Here is a 25,090-nt window from a genome sequence, read left to right on the forward strand (position 1 = left end):
ACACGATTCTGCATCAGGATTTTAAAAAGTGGGCCGGGTGCCGTCGATCATAATAAATTCGTTTCATGAAAGAAAAGAGCGAAAAATTGTTAATGGCTGAGCGTCTGTGTCAGCCCGAGTCCTTCCTCCAGATTATTTTCTACGTCGCGTGCTATCACACAGACGCTTCCCTCTAGTATCAATGCGTGATTGAAGGGAAACTTCTTTTGGGAAGTGCGGGGACTACTTTAGGTTAACTTTGGAAAGAAACGTTCATAATCGAACGCGCACGGGCACGCAGGGACGTGGTATATCGCGGCATTCCTTACTCTTCAAGCAGATCAAATAATTTCAGTGCTGGTTGAGCATATCTTTTGGCGAAAGTAGTATGTTTTCAATACGTCGCGGAAGGATCTGATTTTCTCAAGCGAGGGTCGACACATCCGCCCAGTTTTCCGATGTTTCATTCCCCCCCGAGTTGAAAATGGAGTTCGATTAAAGCAGATGTCCAGCAGCTTCTCAAGGAAATTTCATGCCTTGATGCTTTTACTTAACACATCAGTATTAATACTGAAAGCATTTTAAGCCTCACCCCCTCCCCTCTTTGGATGCCTTTACTGCAAATTACTCGGACACGTTGACGGAGCAACGCTGCACAGAGCTTTTTCAAGTGTTGTCCTGGACCTGAAGTTGGCGAATGGATGCTCGACAGTCAGCCATAAATAACCTGCCAAACGTTACTGTCTGCTACAATTTCTGCATTTTCTGAGGATCTATTCGCCCTTTTTTTTCTGTCCAAAGCGAGGATTTGTGTTTGTTGACGAGGATGATGCCGTCGGCTCGGTTTTTCTGGTCGGATTCTACTTCCAGGGAGGATAAAATGAATCAACGATTGTCATTCCTCCTCGCGATTTAACTTTAGTCCCAGCCAGCAAAGCTAGGCTAGGCTCGCTTGGTGTTCACGGGGACGCTTGGTTAGGCATGCCCCCTTTTTGTGCATCGTTTACTTATTATCCTAAATAGGGGTCATTTCTGCTTGTGAAGGAAAAATGGTGATTTTTGTGGCATTTTATCCCGCCGTCACTGCGCCGTCGATGCTATTGCTAGGATTTGGATCCCCATGAGGAAGAAAATGAGTGAAGATTCAACAAATCCAAACAACGAGTGAGTACTGTCCGCACACATTTCCACACAAGTTCACCATTAACATGTATGAGATGCAGTTCAGCAACGAGCGCTCGCATATTTTTAGATACGAGCACACACACGTTTGCATGTTGCACTGCCACAGTTCCCAGTGACATTTCTAACCGTGCTCCTCTGGTATTTCATCTTACTTGGCCGATATCAGCGATAAAAGGTTGCCTTCGGGTTTGTTTGTAAGCTCAAAGATAGGGGTTACCTATCGGGACGAATAGGAACAATACCTGTCAGGCAATGGGACAAATCCATAATGATAGTGATAATAAGAATAAAACAACAATCTCACCCTTACTGTTTTGGGTCTTATGATACAGCAAAACTAACATAAATAATGTGAGGATCATATTAGGCCGCAGTGTTGTAGGTGTAGTGATGTTTGCTTATGTGGTATTCACTTAGGTGGGAAATTATAAGCTCGTGATATACATTATTGCGCTTATAAGGCAGTTTGGGGGGGGGGGGGTGATCGTTCAGAGGAGACAGCAATAATCCATCTTAAACGTATTTTGTATCCACGCCGGTTGTGTACATCATGGTCAGACGGCGTTACATTGACAGTCTATATCCGTGTGTTAGCGGCTGTCCGCCATGATTTCGACACAAAACCATCGACTAAAGTCGTGCCGCTCACGTATGTGTTTCCATCCAGCCTTTCTTCGGCGAAAGCTCTCCGAGCTTATTTGCGACAATGAAAAGCCGAACATCCCATTTTTTTTTCTCAATCGCACTCATTTACATATCACAATCCCCATTCATAAAAACCCACGAAAACGACATCGCATTCACGCCCTAATCCCGACAACCCGCGGACATGAATGGTAATCGGTGCGTGTCGTGCTTTAATGCACGTCGCGCCCATTTCTCGTCGCATTTTGGCTTTGTTTTAATGGGCTGATCCCCCTGTGAGCGCTTGTTGACAGTCAGTGAGAAATATCTGCTTCGGGAGGTGCTGCGGTCACATGATCCCCTCCATTCATAAAGTACCTGCCTGCCCATTCACAGCACTGTACACTGTTTCGCATTGCACCGACGACCACACAACGATCGCGTTTTCCTCAAACGCCGCACGTCGCTGCGCAAACTTTTATTCAGTCAATGTAAGCGACGGTTCTTCCCCGTATGCGAGGATTTTTCTTCGATAATGTGCCCGTCAAAGAGGAAGTCATATGCCCCTTTTCAGCCATTTACAGTGTCATGGCGTGATGTTAGAAACACACCCATGCCCCCCCCCCCCTTCCATCTATCTGGCTTTTGTGAGGTTGATTGATTTAATGCATGAGATTTTGTCCTTGTAGGATACTTGTGTTTTCTTATGTAACACATCAGGCACTTGTTTTTTTTTTTGTTGTTGTTGTTTTTGTGTTTTTCTCATATTGAGCCAGGTCAAACAGATTCGAGTTGAACCTCTCACATATGTGTTATTAAAGGGGGAAATCCATCTGATTTAATTTGTGTTGTACTTGTGTAATAACCCTCTGTGCGTGGTGCTGGCAGGAAGGATAGAGCCTCTGATCTGAGCAGACATCTTTTATGTTTTTCGAAAATGTGTTCACCTGTTGAGGGGGGCACAAAAAAAAATAAAACCTCAGGGCCCTCCTTCATGCCCCCCCCACTTTAGGGAACTACTGCCACGGGCCTACAGACAATCAGTCAGGTTTAAGGTGCAATATATGCTGGGTTTGTTCCACACTGCCTGATGGCAGCAGCTAAGATGGCGAAGTGATCCAAACATTGTTGCTATGATTCCACCACCTTTCCGGCAGTTGTGTGATTCATAGTGATGGAGCGAATAGAATCGAGCAAAGTCTGAGCTATGTATTCTGAATGAAGAGAGCGTCTTTTAATATACCGTTAATGAAAAATCTGAGCATTTGGCCTGTTTTATTCCTCTGCTGCACCCAGGATGAGTAAAGATGTGTTGTTTTGTTTTACAGGAAGGTGTCTTTTACATCGTGCCATCTTTCATTGATAATGTACTTTTTTTTTTTTTTGTCTTGGACAAGGCTGTTACTTATCCAAATTAGTTTAATTTAAAGAGTGGGGATAAGAATCTGCCCTTTTAATGGCACATACAAACATTGTGCGCAAATACTGATTATCTAACCATTCACAGATATAATTATGGAAGGGAAAAAGAAAACGTTTTTATACTCCTTTAGCCTGCTTTTCTATGTTTAGTTTGAAAATGTCCACAAGATTTGTGGAGCGATAGCGCTGAAGTGGTTTTGTCTGAATGATAGGTGGTAAGCCAAGGTGGTGTGCGCAGAGCAACCCTCGGCTGAGAACATGTTCCTTGGCCTTGCTGCAGTGGCGTTCACAAGGCTGAAATGACAGGAACCCACGTAAAGCCTTGTGAGGTTTTGGTTTGCGTCTTGTCTGGCGTGTGTGCCGGTGTGGGGAGAGCGGTGCGATGCGAGGCTGAGGAGGACACTGTACAACGGGGACTGTGGCAGTGCCGGGGGGAAAATGGGAGATGTTATGAAAGCCTGTTCCAGCGGCGTCCGCGAGTGTCACGCTTCTCAGAAATGCCTCTCTCTACTCGGACGGCGGTGCGTGGAAGTGCAGTGTGCTTTATATCTTTCATCTGTGTACAGTACAGACTCTTTGTGCCACGGTCAATGCGTGCCTTGCTGTTGGATGTGCAAACCCACTGCTAAATGACATTTTTGTTTTGATTAGCCAGCTACGGTTTTGTTAGAGAACAAAATCCTTTATCCTCCACTTTATGAACATCAAATGTTAATGTAGATTTCGGCTAATCTAAGCCTACAGACTGATTTAGTAAAAACTGCACAGTGAAGCTCGGTTGCCTTTGTACTTCACTGAACATGTCTGGCCTCATTGTTTCCTTGATTCCTTTCATTTTGTGGTGTTGTCCTTTGCCAGTCAGGTGATTCCTTTTTTCTATGTCCTCCTTCTATCTTTGTGATTGATTTGACAGGTCAGCTTCTTATCTGCCAATGTGGGTGTCTCGATCTTATCACCTGTGGCCTGTTTTGCGCTGCCATTCCTGTTGCTGAGCTTTCCAAACATTCCTCCCAAACAACCCCCATCATGTCCTGAAACGACGAGGGGAGATGGCTCCTTCAGCTGTTAGAGCTGGTGCTTTATGGCCTTTGTAATTGCCTATATCCTGTGGCCCTTACGTTAAGCTAAATAATTTCCTGGACCTTTTTATAGACGGCATTATTTGGGGTTAGTGCCAGTTGTTGGATATGACCTCGGCGAACCTTTAGCCTTTCTAGCTGGCAGACTCTAAGCTACAGGCGCACCTCTGACAGACTCCCGAGGAGCTGAACACGTCTTTGGTTTTGCTTCTGTATTCTTTTGCGGAAGTCTTTGTTGTTATGGCAGTGGTTTACAGGGGCTCATGAAATGTGTCACTTGATGAATATAAACAAGGCCACTTGTAACAGCATTTTACTCACCTCCTTGCTGGGAGTTTTTGCGGAAAATTCAACGCATTTACTTACAGTAAAGTTTTGTGTATTCTGGAACTTTTCAGCATTTTATTTTCCAGTGTAGACTAAACACATGTTCCGGTGTTTACTTGCGTGGAAGCTGTTGGATTGTGTGTCAGTAAGGATGATTATTCTCTGTATAACTGACGGTGTTGGGATGTATTTCATTTGGACAGGCCAGCACACTGAAACGGGTCGTGTGGAGTGGAGGACTCTTCAATTCCCATGGCCCGATTGGGGCTTGGATTATGTGTATTTTAAACCCTGAGCCACTTCTCTCTCATGATTTTCATTTCCTCTTCAAGTATTTTAGGAGCATACATAAACTGGTGTAAATGCCAGCAGTGTATTTCAAATCAGTTTCTCTATTTTTAATACAAAGTCTTGATCTGGAGGTAAGCTGTGTATGAGGACTGTTTAGTCAACAGTCGACTAGCTAATTTTCTTCTTTTCTTTTCTTTTCTTTTGTGTGTGTGTGTGTTTGTCTCCACATAGCATCCACATGGCAGGGCTTGTCTGTATTTCGTTATCAAGGAGGGCCTCTGATGTTCACAGACCATATCTTAATGCCTCTAAGAAGTGCTTTTAGCGCTAAGTATCTGAATTGTGGATATTGTTTTCGGTCGTGCTACATGCGGGAGCATGAAGGCTGGGCCTTGTTGGAAGCTCTTTGCTGCAGCTGTGCTAAGATGGTTCTTTCCTGTGAGGCCACAGACATAAAAGGGCACAGATGTAAATCCTAAACCTTGTGTCTTTGATTGAGTTTCCAAACTCTTTGAAAACAGGAAGGGGTTTCTGTGTGTGTTTGTCTGTGCACACACGCACACACACACACACACACACACACACTTTTGTGTTTATTTCTCTGGAAACATTTGGCGAGTGTATGTGCTTCTGGGAAAGATATGACCGAATCCCAGATGAGTGAATTTAGGCAAACGTAACACTAAATGACTTAATAAGTGATGATTTAAAAAATGATCAAAATTAGAGGAGTGTTAGGACATGTATTTTTATCTGCTTTTGTAAACTTCTGGTCAAATTTTGTCCTCTCCAGCGCCTATATTTAGTACTTGAAAGGGTCCTTTTATTGGTTGGTAAACAAGTTTCTTGATTCCTCAAATTCCAAGAGACTGGTTCAGCGTACTTGAACGAGAGTTTAATTCCTTTTCAAGATGGTCTAATAGTTTGGCGTTTGACATTTCGGCTGCTGCTGATGTTATGGTATCCATGTCAACTTGGCATTCGGTGATAGTTTACAACTTGTCATAGAAGCTTCTCTTAACATCCGTGGGCCATCATCTTGGTTTGGTGGTTTATTGTTCCTAAGTAGCTCCTGAGATGTATTGATGGTTTTCTCCCACAGCCACGGCCGGGTCCTTGGGGACTACTCTTACATCAAAGCAGACCAGAGATGCCGCAGCAGTCGAATTTCGTGGTTGCTCTCTTTGTAATGGCAAGCGTAAGGTTTTAATTTTCCAAATGCTTGTGGTTCAAATCAAGATCATCTCAGTATGTGGCTCTGATTGATGTTTGAGAATAGTTTTTTGGCATTTGATACACATATGGGGTTCTTTTGATTTATCGTACAACAGCGCACACAGAACACTGGTGTTGGGGTTGCAGGCCCAATCCAGTAATGGAGGGGTTGGTTTGAAAACTAGTGTTAGAAATGTCATCTTGGCGAACATTTCTGACACTCATGTCCTTGTTAGGCCTACTTTTCATTCAGACTGCAGGAGAATTAAGCCCAGGAAATGTTGCAACAGATACCACCAGATGTGGCTAAACCCAGAGAATTTGTTGTCACACCAGGTAGTATTTCTGTCGAAGGACAGGATCACATTTGAAGTTGAGATCCTCTGTGTCGTGCAGCAGAGTAGGTTTATTCTGTTTTTTTTTTTTTCCTCCTTTTCCTGAGTCAGTTGGTAGCTAAGCTGAATGTTCTTGAGAGGGAGATGACTCACCAGCAGCCTGAGGTGTTGAGAGGAGATAGGGCAAATTTCTCTTTCACTTCTCTTTCTGTAGCCAGCGTATTCGTTTTCACTGTAGCACACTTAAGGAGGCTCGTGATGCTGCCTTGGTGTTTCTCTTTGTCCCATAATTATCTCTGTTTTATTAATGGCTAACAGACAGTCCCTTTTAAAGGGTATTATGCTCTGACCGTATGTCGTAATTTGCACTGCATCCATGGTAGGCCATGTTGGTGTTTGTTTTGGGTATGTTTTTGCCCTCGAGTTTGCCCCTGGTTATTTAGGGGATTTGAACTGTGGCTAATTGGCTAGCTTGTTTGCACCATTTAGATTAGATGCACTGCTGGAATCGATGGCCGAGTCCCAGATTCCATGTTATTTCTTCAATGAGGCATAGTCGCAGTGAAAGAACTTGCACTGCTTTATCCTCTTACAGCTTCAACATCTAAGTTGCCACCGGCCATGTTTATGTCGCCAGCCTTTGTTTTGGAGTGAAATGATTTGGTTGATTACATTTCTATACTGTTATTTATATCTACTAGTATGAATCTACATTGAACACATTGAGACTTACGTTACTATATTTCAGGTCAGGCGTTTATTGATATGAACAAATATCCCATTTTGTCTAATATAACTGCTTAACAGCTGTTGTAGATGGTCACATATTAGTAAGCAAAGAGTATGAGTCACACTCAAAGTAGCTTTTCTCGCCATCTTCCATGTTCCACCTACTTTGCTGGTGATTGCTTTCCTTTTGGAGGATAAGCTATAGAATCGGATTGGGATAAGTAGCTTGTGTTTATTTTCTACAATGACATTTTAATGACCCCCCCCCCCCAAAAAAAAGAAAAATAAAAGTCCTAGGATCCAAGTGGAGCTTGACCAAGCTTGACAGCCATCTACTGGTTTTGATACAGGGGAGAGATGGGGAGGAAAAGGGGTGATGGAGGAAGGAGAAAAAGAGGTGGTGGAAGGGGGACTATTCTTTCCTTTTCAGATGCTAATGAAAGGAGGAATGGTTTTCCAGCTTTTAGCTTGCAGAGTGTGTCTCCCTTGCAGCATGCTCCGCTGCCTGGACATTGTGGGAGGACAAAACTCCAGGCCCGGGATCCAATAACGTGAAATTTCAGCAGAGAAGCGGCCATTGTGTACAGAGAGGCAGTCGGGGAGGGGCTGGATAGAAGGGGGAGACAGAGTGGAGGAAAGGGAGGGTGACTTGGCGAGCAACCAGGGCTCAGGCTACATCCTTTCTCTTTTCCCTCTCCTCCTGCTGCTGCCCCCTTCGCCCTCCTCCCCTCCGCCCTCCTCTCCACCACTCCCCTTTGGGGTGGAAAGCCCAAGGCTGAGACAGGAGCAAAGCATGATTGCATGCTGGAACCCAGTGAGCCATGGCCCAGAGCAGCAGACAAACGGCCACTTTGTCCACTTAGGAAATGGTTGTCCCAGGATCCCCCTTCTCCACCACACACTGGAGCAACCAGCCCCGAGGCCTATGGCTGCTTGGTCTGCACATGTTCTCTTCTCTTCTCTTCTCTTCTCTTCTCTTCTCTTCTCTTCTCTTCTCTTCTCTTCTCTTCTCTTCTCTTCTCTTCTCTTCTCTTCTCTTCTCTTCTCTTCTCTTCTCTTCTCTTCTCTTCTCTTCTCTTCTCTTCTCTTCTCTTCTCTTCTCTTCTCTTCTCTTCTCTTCTCTTCTCTTCTCTTCTGTACAAATATTTGTGAATGCTTACCCATTTTATTATGGTCATGTTATGTATTTTATTCTTATTTGTTTATTTCCAAACACTCATAAAAAAAACTTACTTTGTTTTTTTACGCACTTATATACACGGTTTCATGCTTTTGCAGTTTCCTTTTATCAAATCATAGTAAAACTGAATACACATTTACAGATTCCTTTATCCACACTACATACTCCACATTTAAAGAGCTGTGCTCACTTTGACAAATTGCAGTGTACAAAGGTACAGATTGTATAAATATTACTACCATACAATACTCTTCTTTGTCTACAATTCATGTTCCAAATTGTACCAAAATTACAGTGCGTTTGATTTTTACCTTTTATGATATAAAAGTCTTTCTTCAGATGTTTTTATTTTATTTTAAAAAGATTAAAAAAAGTTTTTTATAACTGTATTGTCACCTTGCTCCCATCCACAGCCGCCTCCTCCCACAGTCCTCCGCTGCACTCTCACCCCTCCCTCTGTCTTTCTCTCCTGCTTTGGTCGGAAATGAAGTCAGTCATCCAGCAGAATAACTTGGAATAATTCGGAATTGGGGGCTCCTTTCTTTCTCCTCAACACCCCCCCACCCCCCTCCATCCACCCCCATCTCTCTTGCATGCCAAGGCCAGCTGATCAGCTTCCGCTCGCAATTGTGTGTCCACTCGACTGTGTGCTCCCAGCAAGAGGCGTGGAGGCTGGCCTTTGTCTCTACCATCCCACTCTGAAGTTCGCGTGTGTGTGTGTGTGTGTGTGTGTTCAGATCGCACTGAAGTTTCTCTTTTTGGCTGCAGTACGTCTTAAGAAAGGAGCGACTCTGATTTAAGACAGAAATGGAATGTTCTTTGCTGGTTTTTGGTGTATTCTTGCTTTTTAGTAGGTTAATGGATAGTTAAAAGGAACATATTTCTATATTCGCCACTTAACTTCCTATAAGTCCTTTCCCCCTCCACCCCCTTCCCTGCAAGTGTCACGATTGCTGGCATGTGTGTGATGGTGGGCCTGAAGGGTCAGGCCCTGGTCATTGTGCCCTGATCATGGCTGAGCGACACCACCGCCTGCCTTCTGTTCACCCCAGGGACCCCTGCCTGACTGACAGCCCCTTCTGCACCCATCACCCGCATCCTTTATTGGGGTCCAGGAAGGGGTGTAACGGCAGCAGTGGTTCCCTCTTTCACTGCTTGCTACACTGCTCAAAAAGCACATTTTTTCTGGTGTGGCTGGAGTTCTTGTGGTGTTTTTCCGTGACACTACTGTCATAAGTTGTCACCAAAGAGGATGTTTATGTTTGTTTGCGCAGAGGAAGTTGGTGGTGTATGTATCGGTGGTGTCTCCCATGGCCCGCAGCTGTCAAATAAGCCTTTGGCAGCACATTTTAGAGAGAAATGACAATTGTTATAAGTCTTTTTTTTCCTTTATTTTGTATCAACAGCATCATCAAGTGGGGGTAAAAACCACTGCTTCATATTTGATGACATCCATGAAATTCTAAAAGTAAAAAGACGAACACAAAGGGAAGGTTTTCCATGGTTGTCCATTCTGCACCCCGATTGGCTTTCTGTGAATGCGGACAGCTGGCTTTGCATCAGCTTGAAATGGACAGAAGTGTGCGTGGCTTTTAAGAGAAAATGCATTGATTACATGACTGATTCCATCGCTTTAATGTGAAGCAGTAGCGGCAGAGATGAGGCTCATAAGTAAAAACTTGTGTATATCTGTAAAGTTGAACTGGAATATCAGCTGCCACATCATTACAATGTCCATCTCTTGATCGCATCTATTGTCTTTAGATCATTCTGTATCAAGCATTTCCTGATTAAAACACCCTGCAGCCAAGGAGCAAGTTGCTTTTTTGTTTGCCCGTTGATGCTCTTTTCATTTTGATCAGCTTGTGGTCTCTACCAACTTCTGAGGGAATTGGGTTTTCAGCTGCTCATCACTCTTATCGTGTCCACCAGCCATTTGCTCACTGCCCTCCTGTCATGTGCTCAGCAGGTAATGTACAGTGGAGTTGGCGTTTTTGAGGCTTTTATCATTGAAAACAATTGTTGTCAACTGTTTTCAGTCAGACAACAACGGTGTTAAGGTTGACTTTATTAAAGTTGTGACCGAAGAGCAACACAGAGGTTTCAGCCAACTCTAAAGCTCTATGAGCTACAGATTCAGGAGGTACCATGACTGTAAGAGTGTGTCTTATTTTCCTTTTCCATGGGACTGTCCTATCCCTGACTCTATCTTTTGCAATCACATTGGCTGTAGCTTAACACTCCTCTGACTGAGATTGTGACTGCTGATTTTCCTCAGATCTTGACCATTTGTGACTTTATATCATAGTGTAAAGAAGGCTTGAAATGGTGCAATACAGTAAATATGTTCTCCAGTGATTAAGAGGAAGAGTGGAAAGTGGGGTGAATAATGCCAGTGATTCATAAGAACGGATTTCTAGATATTTATCAATGCAAATGCACTAAAATGCACTCTAATCAGACATGGCCCGTGCCGAATGTTCGGTTTTTATAAAAAGGAGTCCCAACTGTCACACTTTTCAATCATTTTAGGGAACTTCTGGCAACTTCACAGGCTGCCAGGAGCTTTCAAATGAAGAGGAAAAAAAAAAGCTTCAGATTTAATGCCCGCTGACTCTCAGATTAATTACTAACCAAGAACCTGTATACTGAGGCTTGCCAAGGGTGTGGAAGGTAGGAGACCAAGGGTCGGCCTTATTGACTAAGAGGCGGCAATAAGAGCTACAAGTTAATAGTTTTATGCATTGTATGTTGGTTTTATCCTCTCCCTCAGTCACTGCTTCAGAGTCGGCCACAGCTTAAGAAGACTTGCTTTCCAAACATCTTACACACTGCGACGGTACCGTTATCGGTTAACCTTCTAACCAGAGAACAGCGAGTCGCACAAAGACATCCGGCCGTCTTTCCTTTAAGCTCTCTGATCTTTCCCTGTCTGTAATATGTGACCAGCAGTCTGTGCAAAACGCTGCCCTCAGCACACCTTAACCTTTGTCATTTCCGGTGGTCCGATTCAGTGTTACCTAATCAGGGGAACATCTGACTCTGGGTGAGGTGAGCCGGGCAGAAAAGTGGAGTGACGGATGTCTTTGCTTATAATTTTGTTTCCCTGATAGATGATTGGATTTATGGCGTGTATAAAATCTGTTAAAATGATGCATCCTTTCACAATCAGTACTGATAAACTGGCATAATGCGGCGGTTTGTTAACTGTGATCCTGCCAGCAGCACTTTTAGTTGGGACTTCTTTTCCTTTGTGGCCCAAAAGTGTTTTTCTAGTTTTAGATTTGGCTTCACACGTTTTAGAAATGCACTGATTGATCAGCTTGATTGACTGCTGACTGGCTGTTCACGCTCACATACATGTGTGCGCATCTGTGCCGTAACACGTATAAACACCACCTGCATAATAGTACATGTCGGGAGCACAGCGGCGTGGACACGTCCGCACACATGCTCGCTATCATTTCAAGATCTTCACCATGAGTTAAGAGGCCACATGGTGTACAATTTGTTTGGATAAGTTACAGAGTACAGAGAGCCGCATACCTGTCAATCTTCTGAAGGGTAAAGTGCACAGCACCTCCTTCTGCTTCAGATTTGAACTTCTCAGATCAATAACCCAGGGGCAAAATGATAATAAACACGAACAATGCCTCTGTTCAACCATGGTAGGCTCAGACATTGAGGTCAAACCTGTATTTCACCAATACTTGCCGTGATGGACAAATGCCATCAACCTCTGTGCAGCTGACACAAACCATTGACTCGAGCTATGGTAAAAGTTCAGCCTGGCCCTTTGATTGGACCACAGTTCTTGTCGCAGTAAACATGTCCGGGAATGGAGAGAAATCCATTTATTGATCAAAGTATGTGCAACGCTGTGGACTGTCTGGAAAAGGCAGAAAAAAGAGATTCTTCTCCCTCGTTAATTGCACACGCAAGGATAGACTAAGTATGGCAATGGGGAGTTTTGTTAGATGATGCTGTTATAAAATCAGGCTTTTATTAGAGCAGAGTGACAGCCTGGAAATGAGTTGACACGGTTTTAATGGTCTGCTTTTCAGCCACAATTTCTGACATGACAAGAAACGGAAGAAAGTGTGAATTAAAGCACTTTGATTGGGGGTTTTGCTGTTAGGAAAAAAAAAAAGATGCTAAGAGGTCGAACTTCCCGGACCTTTTGAGTTTAGAGCTCGGCTTCTGTTCTCCTTCATGTTCCATAAAAGTTGTATATAGTGCTGTTCTTTTGCATTTGGACTGTATTTGTTGAAAAATACAGCTGCTTTCTGTAGATATGGTATAAATGATGGAAAGAAAATAGTTCTCGAGCTGATCAAGCTGTAGCTATAATCTCTTTATTACTATGTTCTTGAGTGCATTTCTGTCCATGTGAGAGGGAAAAACTGTCCTGTCAGCCATTAAACGTAGCTTTTATTTAATACAGTGAGTTCCCTTCATGCTTCATAACACATTTTGCATTTTTACTGATAGTGTTTCCCTTCACTGAGATCATCTATTGGACGTGGCTGTCTTACAGTGTGCACCCTGTGATTCAAAGGATAGAGGGCATTGAGAGCCTGAGCCCCTGTCATGTGCTATCTAGTTTAAAAGCACCTGCTTTAGGGGGAAAGGTTGGAAATCAGCAGTGGCCGGAGCCTGAACTTGACCACATGGTCACTCACCCTCTGGCTGGGGTTAAACATGCTCGTAAACATACTGACCTGTTATGTGATATCATATATATATACGAGGGATGTACTGCACCTACCAAGAAATACTGCATGTACTAATCTTAATGTTTATATTGTTTCCCTCTGGGTTTTTCTGGCAAACTCTGTTAAATGTTCATATTACGTCACAATAAAGCTGTTTTAGATCCGTCTCGTTGCTTTTTATCCTCTCTTTGCTTGTATGTACAGTTTCCTCTCTGCTGCACCTTTTGCATACCTTTATTTCTACGCTTTTTGTTCCCTGTAAGCACCGCGCTCCACCTCGTTCGTTAGGGCTGACCTAGATGCTGTGAATCTTCAACTGTTGCTATGGCAGTCAACATTCAAATCTGTATTAGAATGCTATGGGTTTTTTGGGTTCAAAGCTTTGAAATGCCAAACATGGCATTCGGGACAGCTCCACTGTTCATATTGTGGTTCAGCTGTGCTATGTGGGCTGATATTTCATGTAGGCTGAGGCTTTGTAGTTGTGATAATGCTTTTGTAGTGCAGGTGGAATAATCAAAGAAAATATTTCTGATGGAAAATTGAAAACATTCTGGTTTGCGCTGTATTTTTTATTTTTTTGTTAACTAACAGCATTGTTTTTCTTTACCCCATCCCACCCCTCCTCCCCTCCTCTTCTTCAGTGACAGTTATGCGCGTGTGAGAGCAGTGGTCATGACTCGGGATGACTCCAGCGGTGGGTGGCTTCCCTTAGGGGGTGGAGGCCTTAGCTGTGTCACTGTCTATAAGGTCAGCCGGGCGGAGGACAGCGGCAGCACCCACAGTGGAGGCAGTGGAGGAAGTGGCAGCAACCTCAGCCCTTGTAGCCCCAGTCCTAGTCCCAGTCCCAGTCCTAGTCCCAGTCCCACCACTGTGGAGTTCCACATCAAGGGCGAAAGGCTCAAAGACAAACTGGTAAGAGAACCTCAAGCCAATTTCTGTGAATCGATTTTGTTACACTGCATAAGTTCATACTGCTTATATACATTTTACTAGCTGGTTGACTTATTTCGATTTTCTATTAAGACATTCCTTTGAATGCACGTTCATCTGTACAAAGGAGGGAATGGTCTGGTTTCTTGAATGAGATCACCATGACCCTCGCTTTCCCAGACTCCCCCTCCTCTCTCCCTCTTACTCACACACACAGGAAGTGGTTTTTTTTGGCTTTCCTCCACGGCGCAGGTGTCTGAAAATAGGAGCAAACTGCGTGATGCTGTGATGCATGATGACATCATCAGGGAGAAGGGCAAATTACTCAAGAAGTGAATGTGGAAAAAAAAAGGGATGGAAATATGGGCTTAAGATTCACACTCATGCTGTTTTTTTTTTGTTTTTTTTTTCCTTTTTCTTTTCTTTTTTAAGTGCACAAGGATTTGTCTACCTTTTTAGACGCATCTCCTCTTTCTCCGTAAGACCATTTGCGTCATTGAATTAAGCCGGCAAAGTATGGCCCTGCTTTTTCGAGTGTGCAACAAAAGAATAAGAAAAACTGATCCCCGAGCTACTCTGAATGGTAGGGCTGCACCTTACACGGCTGTTCTTCTTCTCCTGATGTGCGTGTGTGAATTAAAAACACTTACTTTACATCCTCGCTTCGCTTAAAGGAGGTTTTGATGTCCATCGACACAGTTGGACCTGCATTTGCTGACAATAATCACTAGCTAATGAACATTGTTGGCCTATTTATTCTAACCAGGCAACATTTGTTGTAGACTTCTATATGTAGGCCTTGCACAATTGACGGGCCTAATTTCATGATTTTAACTATGTCGAATAATTGCAGTCGGAGATGCATAAGCTTCTACAGATAGTTACAAATTTTATACAAAAAAAATGTTTTCCCTCCATTTCAGAGTTTATTGTCTATTTGACTTTTAATGTCCTTTGCTGTGAACATGTCACACGTTCAATTTAGAAAGCCTAAAGAGATGGGAATTATTAAATCATTATTATTAGTCATCACAGTGCTCTTCGCAGCAATAAAGGATTTTTTATTTATTTTTCCTTATTCCACAAAGTCGCATGATCATTTTATTGAATTGTTTAGTCTTTACACCTGTCATCTGATGCGGCGCGTCATACCTCCACAGAAGAAGATCAAACCTTTGTTTAGACTGTCTCTTCGCGCCACCAACAATTTGGCTTCTGGAGCCGTTCCAGTAAAGCTCACAAACATTCCTAGATGTGCTTTGGTAACCTTCCGCCTGTGGTCAACAGTGTGTAAATCTGTTTGTGTGCTAGACGGGAGAAATGGCCACCGCGGTGAAATCCGACGAGCTGTCTCTAGAAGCTTGTCACACGGGCGTCTAAATCGCCTTCTTTTTTTTATCTTCTCTGGCTGAACTCCTTTTCGGTGTGTTTTGTCTTTACGGCATGTTTGTGTTTTGTGCGTTGCTACCCAAGCGTGTGTGTGGCACAGGAAAGGGTGGGACGGGAATGCTGTTATTCAGACACGGCACAGACATGGTTCAGAGACACCGGCAACCGTTCTGGGATGTGGTGAAACACCCCTATCACCGCCGGAGTCCCCAGCCACCACAACAAACACCCAACCATATGTAGGTCTGTCGAGATGCCGCCCGGTGCCAGGGTGTTGGCGTCAGCCGCGGCGCTACCGACAGTCTGAGGGCATCAGGAGAAAAGGCAGAGTGTGGATTTCAAGAAAACACCAACTACAATCAAAACCACACCAGAATATGATGTTAGAAAAAAGAAAAAACGCTGGTTACCACAGTATTTGTGTTTTTTTAACCAGAACATCAGTATGTTGATCTCATAAGTAAATGAAAGACTATAATTATGTTGTATGGAAGATACTGAGAGCTGAAAATAGGCCAAAGGAAGAGCTTCTTGAATGCCGGAGCCGTTGTTTGTTGTAGTTTGTTATGTCTAAAGCGCAGGAAATGAACATGGTCTACCAAGTGTTGGGTATATGCTGTTTTGGTTTTTCTAAAGGGAATCATTTTGATGTGTCGGTCCAGCCAGAAATTGACAGAGCGGGTAAACGAAACCAAAACTGTTAAAAAGGAAAAAAAAAAAGAAAAAGGGGAAAACAAAATCCATTCCTAAACGGAACGTTATGGATCAGAGATTTATTTGCTTCAGAAGCTAAAGTCTCTGTTCTGGCAGGCAGGAGTTGGGCGATAAGAGACATAAACAATATGAGATGAATTCAGAAAAGAGTAGTGTGTAGTCAAAGAACAGGAAATGGAGGTGGAGCCAGATAGATAGGAGACGGAAGAAAAGAGGTGGAGGGGTTCTGTCTATAAGCGCAGTGATGCGGCACACAGTGTGCTGGTGATGACTCAGCTGGCTCTCCATATAGCTACCAATCACTCTCCTCCTTGCTCCCTCCCTCCTCTCCGTCTTTCTTTCTCTCACTCTGATTCTCTGACTCTCTTAAGACTACAGATCTAATTGGTTGGTGATTACTTACCATACTGGCTCTCGGATTATGACAAATCACTGGCTAAGCTCTCTGCCACTCCACCTCACTTTCTGTTGCTGGCAGTGTTCAACTCCCTCTGATTGATAAAGCTGTGACTGTGGTGTTCACACAGGCTCACTCTCAATTGCTTTTCCTTGCGGCACAGGTCTCGATACAGTTTATTTCTGCCGTTATCCTTGTCATGAGATTGTTCTGACTTAAATTGGTCAGTAAAATGTGTTTTATTAGCTTTCAGTCTTAGTAAATGGGACTGAATGTGTCTTTTTGAACCAGTACCAGTACCTTGCCTCCGCTTTTTTTTTTTTTTCACGGTGCATTTTCTATATAGCGGTGACATGTTTTTTTTTCTTTTCTTGCGTTTTTAAGATAAAAACAACTGTATTATGGTGTTAATTAAGATGACATACCCTTTTATCCCTTGTTATGAAATGACTAGCAAATGTGAAAGCAAAGGTGGTGTATATATACATAGAACAGCACACAGTGGCCTTTTTTTTTCCTCACCACCTGGTTTCTTGTTAGCAATTAAATAGTGTCCATCTGTCTTCCCCAATTTTTCCTTTTTTTTTTTTACTCTCACACAATGTTTTCACTACCCTGCATGTCTCACCTCCGTGTGTCTTTGTCCCCCTCCTCATTTAACATGTCTTGCCTGTGTTCCCTTTCTGTCTCTTTAATGGAAAGGTGGCTCCTCCTCTGCTCTTTTCTTTGAGCATATTGTGGAATGTGGTGTTAAGTATCATCCTTCCATGCAACTGTGATACTTCCTCCTCTGTCAGGCCTTGCTGCGCGCTCACCTTACCTGCTCCGGCTCCATTCAGTCTCGCCTCCACAGTCTCACCCCCAGAGGCACTGTGGACCCCTCCTCCTCCCCCTCCCCCCGTTCCCTGCCACTTCATCTCCTCACATCCATTCCTCTCATCTTCCCTCCTCTCATCCCATAGTTCTGGGCGGGGAGGAAAAGAAAAGCATAACCTTTGCTCCTGCTTTTCTTCTTGAAGGCAGGTATGCAGTGGCGACACCGGGACGGATGCTGTTAGTTTTTACACGCTTGCACTAAGGTTCCAAAGTAGCTCACACAGACAGAATGACATACAGACCTGTGTGCTTTACCTCTGACAGACATTTATCATCATCTCTTGTCTTACAGAACAGCGTATGTTGACTGTTGTTCTGATTCAGGGGGATCTGCTTTCCTCTAATGCGGTATTATCCTCCAACTAGGCATTTGCACCGTGAAGATGGACAGTGTGGCACTCGGGTCACGGATCTTTTTATCGCACCAGTTCTTGTGCTTATGCATTGTCTCGCGTAGATTACCACGAGCACGCTCGCACATTCACACCCGGTTCAGCCACCTCGTCTGTAAAAACCTCACAGACTGTAATGGCCGTCTCTCGTTTCATTTAATCTGCCTAGAGGAAGGCCGGGAGGCGGCCCAGTACCTCCGATTAATAATAGGCTTTGGAAACGCAGCCTCCCTCTGCCCTGCTCTTGGGCTTCCTAGCTTCCAGGCACCCCCCCCCCCCCCCCCCTGTCACCACTCCTCTTCAACTTTAACATCATCTGTAATGAGAACCCTGCCATTTAGAATGTGTTTTACAAATTATCCAAAAAAGCCCGGGGAATTATTTGGCTTACGGTAACTTTTCTTTCCATTTGGGAAATTCTGGAGGTGACATGTGCAGAAATCTGAAACTTTTTTTTTTTCCCCCTGTCCTCCTACTGCGTTAGAATGGTTGACTATGGCACATTATAACAGCTTAAGGAACTGGATGAAGGATTAGTTGTGTGTTACCAAGTAAGCATCTTCCTGAAACCATTGAACCACACAGTCGCAAGTTTCTAATCCGCGTACGAATATCATGAAATGCAAATAAGTCTTGCTCACTTGTCAAACTGTGTGTGTTCTCAGGTGGTGCTGGAGTGTATTCTGCAGAGAGACCTGATATACAACAAGGTTAACCCCATCTTCCACCACTGGAGGATCAACGACAAGAAGTTTGGCCTGACGTTCCAGAGCCCAGCCGATGCCCGCGCCTTCGACCGGGGCGTACGCCGGGCCATTGAGGACATAAACCAAGGTGTGTGCATCGTGCCGTCTGTCGTTGGGTTTTAGGGCAAGTCAAACCAGTTAAGTCGGTAAAACTTGAGCGGCAAAGTCCATCAAGCCAAGCTGGCAAGTCATTTTGTTTTTCAGTATCAAAAAAAAATCAGCAGAATCTTCACTTCTCACCCTATCAATAACTCATCGGATATGTTTTTGAGCTAAAACTTTGCGCCACACTCCTGCGTTTGTATTGGAAGCCATTCAGTGCAAATGTGAAATAAGTTGGGTGACTGCCTGTAAATGTGGTATGAATGGTGGGCACAGCCTGTAATTTCTGCTTGTTTATTTTCGCTCGGTAATGGCTGACCTAACCTCTGTTCTAGGAGAGATGGGTTGCGTTGATTAGCGTCGATGACTCCGCCGCTACCTGCTCACTGAACCTAAGCGTGACCCCCTCCTGTGTTATCTTATCAATCCCAGCTGCACAGATAATCTTGCCACTTCCTGTAGAGGCTGGCTGTGCAACCAGAGAGTGGGTGTTTTAGGGCTGGAGATGATGGGAAGGAGGAAGAGCAAGAGGAGAAACTCTTGGAACGGGTGGCAGCCTGAGATGGGGCTGAACTTTAGGCAGAAGAAATTTGACTAGATTGGATTTTTGTCCTTTTCAGGGTAAAAGTACAATTTGGGACTGGCAAGACTAGACAGAAAGGGTTTGGTCTGGCACTGTACTGTGTGGCATTTCTACTTTTTTCTTTTTAAACTAGATATTACTTTTGTGTGGAGTTGAATTGGCAGCTTTGGGTCCTGATAAGCTATAATTTTCTGTACAGAGCCAGAGGTTGCAAAGTCATCCAATTAGTAGGAGAGTTGCCAACTCAGCAATCTGCCACCAGACCCCATGTTACACAAGAGGCGAGCTGGCTGGCTTGGGAGCTATAATCTCTTTTACTCTCTAGGCCTGGGAACCCTGGGGAGCATAGAGGAGGTGCAGCAGAATGTATAAAGGCTTATCACTGCTGGGCATCGGTCGCTTCTTACCCACAAACGTTTATCTGAGATTTGAACTTCCTGGGCACGAGCCATGTCTAGGTAAAAGGTTCGTTTTTACTGCAGGACTAACTTCATGTATTTTATATACATGGGGCAAGAGAAGAAAGGCAAATCATCCGACTATAAAGATAACAATATTCTGACAGCTGTATTGAGGGTTGTTTTCATCAGATTGATTGTTTGATTGGAGCGAGCTGGGTGGGCATATTCACCAGTTTAGTTGGAGGATTGTTCAGCAGCTGTTTTTAGATAATTACTTCATCATTTCTAAGTAGAATTACTGTGCACGGTCGCTCAGATGGATATATTTGTCAGTTTCTCAAGCCTGTGTGATGGTGGACAAACTAGTTTTGGGAAACAAGACGGTAAAGATGTGGCCTTGCACTTAATTACTTTTAGCATCGGAGACAGTAGTTGACAGAGCCAGGAGCCTTTGTAACAGCAGGTTGAGCATCTTTGGCAGCAGGGCAGTGCGATGATGCGCGCTCTCCTCAACTCGCAGAGAGACGCCGCAGCTTTGATCTGCTAATAAATACTTCAGCTCTTCCCTGTGAATGTCAGCCACAGCAGGTTATAGTGGGTTTCGACTCCCCAGGGCCTGAATTTTCTCTCGGTTTCTCAGTTTCCCCTGTTGTCCTTGCCTTCGTCCGCTTGGCATCCTCTGTATTCTGCCAGTGTTGTGTAATGCCTCCCCTCAGCACAGGCGGGCAACTTCTTCTGTATTCCTGTTGCATCGCTGTGCTGCTGGACTGCTGTGTGAATGTGAGTGTGTGGGGAGGGGAGGGGAGGGGAGGGGGGACAGCAAGAGAGAATATGTTTTTGCCCGCGCGTGTGTGCGCACGTGTGCATATCAGTCTTGCAGTCCTCTGTTGCCATGGCAACGCGGGCACATGGCTCAGGCAGCTCCTCGGCCCAGCACTGCTAGAGCCGTGCTGCAGGAGGCCTCTTTCTCTTGGTACTGGAGAAATGCATACACACACACACACACACACACACACACCTTTCTCCATGTGATTCAGAGACGCACTGACTGACTGTCTCTATCACAAGCCCAGTGAATTCTTGAATTCTTGTCCTCACTGTGACAAAGATGGCATTAGCATGTAGCGCTGTGTTCTCTCTCTGAATACAGACAAGATGGCACAGCGCTTCGTGGCCCGAGTAGAAACAATTCCCCCCCACGTCCTAGTGGATGACCTTCTATCCCTGGTGTCTAAATTATTCCTTCAATCGTTGTCTCTTCCATTTAGTTTGTCTTTAAAGAAAATGAATTGATTATAAAAACCAAAATAATGAGTGTCAAACTTGTCTTAAAACCTTGTCTTAAGTGTTCTGTCAGTCAGGCTCTCTTTACATATTTATTATTACTTACATTTTAAACTGCAATTGTACAGTATCAAGTTCCTTTGAACTGGATTAACACACAAAGATAATGCGACTGTAGCTCTTTAGCTTCAACATGTAAGTGCTCAGCTAGACTCAAATGGGCACAAAGTTCCAAAGTACTCAAAGGGTGCGTCTTTTTGGAAAAAGGTTTCCACACAGCTTACAAACTGAAAGATAAGGTGATCTAGTTCATCTTCATCTACCTCTGGGATCCCTCTACAGAGGTTTATTGATTGCAGCATTTTTGGGAAGGAGAAGGACGGACTTTAAAGGCCGCATTTGCCACTAATATTCTACACAATGTGCCTTTAACTGTGTTTGATCATAATTATGTCAGCTGATGCTTATCCCATCGTAAATACTTCACTGTTTCCTGTTTAAATGAAGCTAGCTAAAACTATAATACTAGTCAAAAACAGTCGTATGGCTTTGCTTTACTGCTGAGTGTGTGTGTGGGAATCTAGTTTTTTTTTAAATTTTTTTTATCCTAGTGTCTACAACCCCCTCCCCCGAAGCATTTTTATTCCTAATCGCAAAAAGCTGTCACATGCTGAGCTTGATATCTGAAACTTGAGATCCCGACTCCAGCGTAAGCAAGGGAAGTGTTTTGGATGTGGAAATGGCACATGGCATTTTAACCGAGGCCGGGGTTGCATTATTCTACCCGTGCATATTAGATTAACTTCTGTGTGCCCCACTAATACAAAGCAGCTTTCATTTCCCCATTAGGTGACAGGCAGAGAAAAGCAGAAGTCTTGACCTATTCTGGCCTTACAAGAGTCACCCGTGTAAATATCAAACATTCTCTCTAGCAGGGGAGATGTCATCTGTCGATAGTGAAACGCTTTTCCTGAGAAGTGCAGCTAAATGTTTTCTCAAATATATTTGTAGAAGGAAGTCTGGTACAGGTTTCTCTGAGTTTCGCCTGGAGGTAAAGTTCCCTTCTGAGCCGCTCACACGGTGCTCTGCTGTATGTCAGTGTTGCATGTAAAGTAACGCACTGAGCTACGTCAGCCCACTTGGTTTAAATTGGTTAAATGATCAAACTTTTCTTTCTTATGCTCTTCTTATCTTCCAGGGTGCCGTCCGTTCGGAGAAGGAGATATTCCTGAGGAGGGATTACCGGTGAGTGAGATCAAGGTGGAATTTTCTGGGTAACAGATTTAGTCTGTGTGTACAAGGACAGGTTTGTCTTGCTGAGCCCCCCCCCCCCCCCCCCCCCCCCCCCCCCCCCCCCCCCCTCACTTTTCAACAGACAGCAGGTCGTAGCTGGAGCCTGAGGGATGTGTTTAAGACCTAATATGTCCCGGCCAGGTGCTTACACCTGCCTTTATCTCCTAACTGTTGTTCCTGGAGACTTACTGGTGTTTAACCAAGGCAGTCAGACCCTGAAGTAAAGATGGGTGTTGGCCAGCGCATGTGAACCCGGTGCCATCGTAATTGCCTCTGTGAATTGAGCTCTCCACAAAAGGCCGCGTGACAGCGTTTGCACTTTAAACCGGCACCAGTCACTCCTGGTGACATGTTTTGAGAATTTCAGCATCTCTCAGATGTGTGCACCTGGGCTTTCTCATTTACTTCTTTCGTTTCATGTCACACTGGACTGTCTCCTTAATGCTGACAAACAGGGTTGGGGGTTGGTTTGTCACACAATCTATTGCAGTTCCTCTTTATCTTTGATGCTTCTTTATTGCTCTGGCTGACCCCTCCCTGATTATATTAAGGTTTTTTGCACAGGACTGCACCTTAACTGTGCTCAGCATCTGTCATGTTGCAAAATATTGACTGTCGATATGGGTGGGTGTCTTTAGAAAAAAGGAAGGCAGCAGGTATACAGTTCAAGCCAACACACCCACGTTAATTTGTTTAAGATATCAGGCCTGTTAGCGGAAAGTCAGTCACCTGTTCTACTGACGATCGTAAAGTAGGTGAGAAGGCACATTAGAGGCAGAGAGGACAGTGTTGTTATGCACACTTGGTGACACAAAATGTGGAAACGCACTGCTGCAAATGTCCCGCAATAAATGACACCTTTTTGAAACTTGAATGCTAATGATGCTTTGTTGTCGTGTACCACAGATACGAACGTTTTGACAAAAGTACGGCCTGTACAACAGAGCTGATAGTAACATTAAACCTACTTTAAAGGGCGGTTTTATTGCATTGCCTTCTTTTTTAGCTCTCATTGATATATTTTCTTTATTGAAATTGTCCCACCAGTTCAACAAGCTCTCCTTAATAGTTTAAATAAATGATCGCACCATGATTTTTGTTAGCTTTGGGTCTGTTGCACTCTCCAGACGCTTGCCCTGTGTTCTGACCTGCCCAGTATCTGACACCTTTTGCAATGTGAACGATAAGAGTAGCGAAGGAGAGAGGGCCGCTGTTCTTGTGGCAAAGTTCCTCTTTAAGGAATCAGCCCGAAACATACAAGAAATCCAATGGCACCACTGTTGCTAGGCAGCGGGGGGGTGGGGGGGTTTGGGTGCATCTAGAGAGTGGTAGAAGGGGGGTGTTCACGGGGTTCAGTGAGCCTCTTAGGGTGTCACCATGGTGATTTGGCATCCGAATGTTGCGGTCGGAGACCTGGGCCACAGAGAAAGAGAAGTGAACCAGAGGCAAGGGCTGCAGCCAGAAACCAGCGAATACCACCACACATTAAGTTTGACATTGGCAAGTTGCACCTCTGAATACCAAAAAATATAGAAAAATGCCATGATCGGGCCTTTGCTCTTGTTATTGGTGAGCTATTTTAGAAGCAGCAGATATTTGCGGAGCAGCTGTGGCCTTGTTGAAACTCAGCATTGTTTCATCACTATGTGAGGTCACCGTCAAGCCTTGTTTAATTTCTTGATTAGACTCAGCCATCTCTAAGGATGGGTTGGTTTCATAATAACTTTGCATTGTTCCAACCTTTTGACTAGTGTATCTATAATGAGGTTTGTGTGTGTTTGTGTGTGTGGAACAAGCATTGAGGATGGTCTCCTCCACCCACATCCTGCCCACTGAGGCAGAGCACCCACATGTATGCCCTTCACAGGCTTACCACAGTCTTCCTCTCACTCACAAACACACATAGACACACATCCAGTTTGCACATGCAACATATTTGGCCCATAAAGTGGTTGCACAACACCCGAGCTCAGCTGTGATGACCTATTGCCATGAATTATGCCCCACCACTGCAGCCCTTCCACCAGCACAAAGTAAAGCGTGTTCTTTTTTTCTTTTTTTTCCTTTTTCCGAAGCCACAGGAAAACATCCGCATCTAATTTGGCGCTGGCAGGAAGTTTTTTCTTATCAGTTTTTTTTTTTTTGTACACATACAGTTTGTTGGTCAGTTGACTTCTACAGCCTCCGTCACGGAGCAAACGCTCCGATTGCCTCAGTATGTAGATCCCTGCCGTGCAGGTAGAAAGCAGAGTGGCTAAAAGTCAAATATATATGTGAATGAATACTTTAGCTGAGAGTTGGGCCAAGAGTATTGATAGAAAACCGCATGTCAACAGTCACCGGTTTGTTAGCTTAGTTTAGCATAAAGAGCCAGCCTCTGTCTTCCTCATACTTTTATCTGTAGCTTTGACATATGAACATGAAAGGTGTAGTTACTTTGCACATCTGCAATCATCTGGTGGGCTCTAAGTGGTGTAAATGTTAGGAACGCTGTCCTTCAAACTGATGCAAACAACGACTGATTTAAAAAAATCAAAACAAGAAAAAAACAGATGATTCATGGCTTTTTTTTCCACCCTCCCCTTTTTTTCTTATCGACTTTTGGAGCTTTTTAAAAAAAAAAACATTTAAAGAAACTACGTTCATACTTTACTTGGACTCGTAAGATGCCGCCTCACCGTCGCCCTACTCTGTCTTTCGAGTTTGCCAGTTTATTAACAACGTTGCAAACGTCCGTCTGAGCCAAGCAACCATTTTTAACAGGATTTATAAATAGGTGCTGGGATGTTAAACACGGAAGGAAGTTTCAAATGGTTGCACTGCTCCGCATTCTTTGTTCAGCGCCAAGTGGTTAATGTTGAAAAATTGGGGGAACAGAATTGACAAATGATAACTTTAT

At 44.1% G+C, this 25,090-nt stretch overlaps 1 protein-coding gene across 1 annotated transcript in view; it reads left to right on the plus strand.

Moving 5' to 3' along the window:
* Positions 1-320: 320 nt before the first annotated feature.
* spred1 (sprouty related EVH1 domain containing 1) overlaps positions 321-25,090 on the plus strand; it is a 28,819-nt gene continuing 4,049 nt past the window's right edge. Inside the window, exons 1-4 of the mRNA XM_072365701.1 lie at positions 321-1,143; positions 13,726-13,996; positions 18,448-18,616; positions 22,097-22,143. Coding sequence (XP_072221802.1) covers positions 1,100-1,143; positions 13,726-13,996; positions 18,448-18,616; positions 22,097-22,143 — 531 coding nt within the window. The 5' untranslated portion in view covers positions 321-1,099. The remainder of the gene's footprint in view (positions 1,144-13,725; positions 13,997-18,447; positions 18,617-22,096; positions 22,144-25,090) is intronic.

Source organism: Leuresthes tenuis, unplaced genomic scaffold (assembly GCF_036924035.1).
Source record: "Leuresthes tenuis unplaced genomic scaffold, fLeuTen1.0.hap1 SCAF_15, whole genome shotgun sequence".
Taxonomy (NCBI): Eukaryota; Metazoa; Chordata; class Actinopteri; order Atheriniformes; family Atherinopsidae; genus Leuresthes; species Leuresthes tenuis.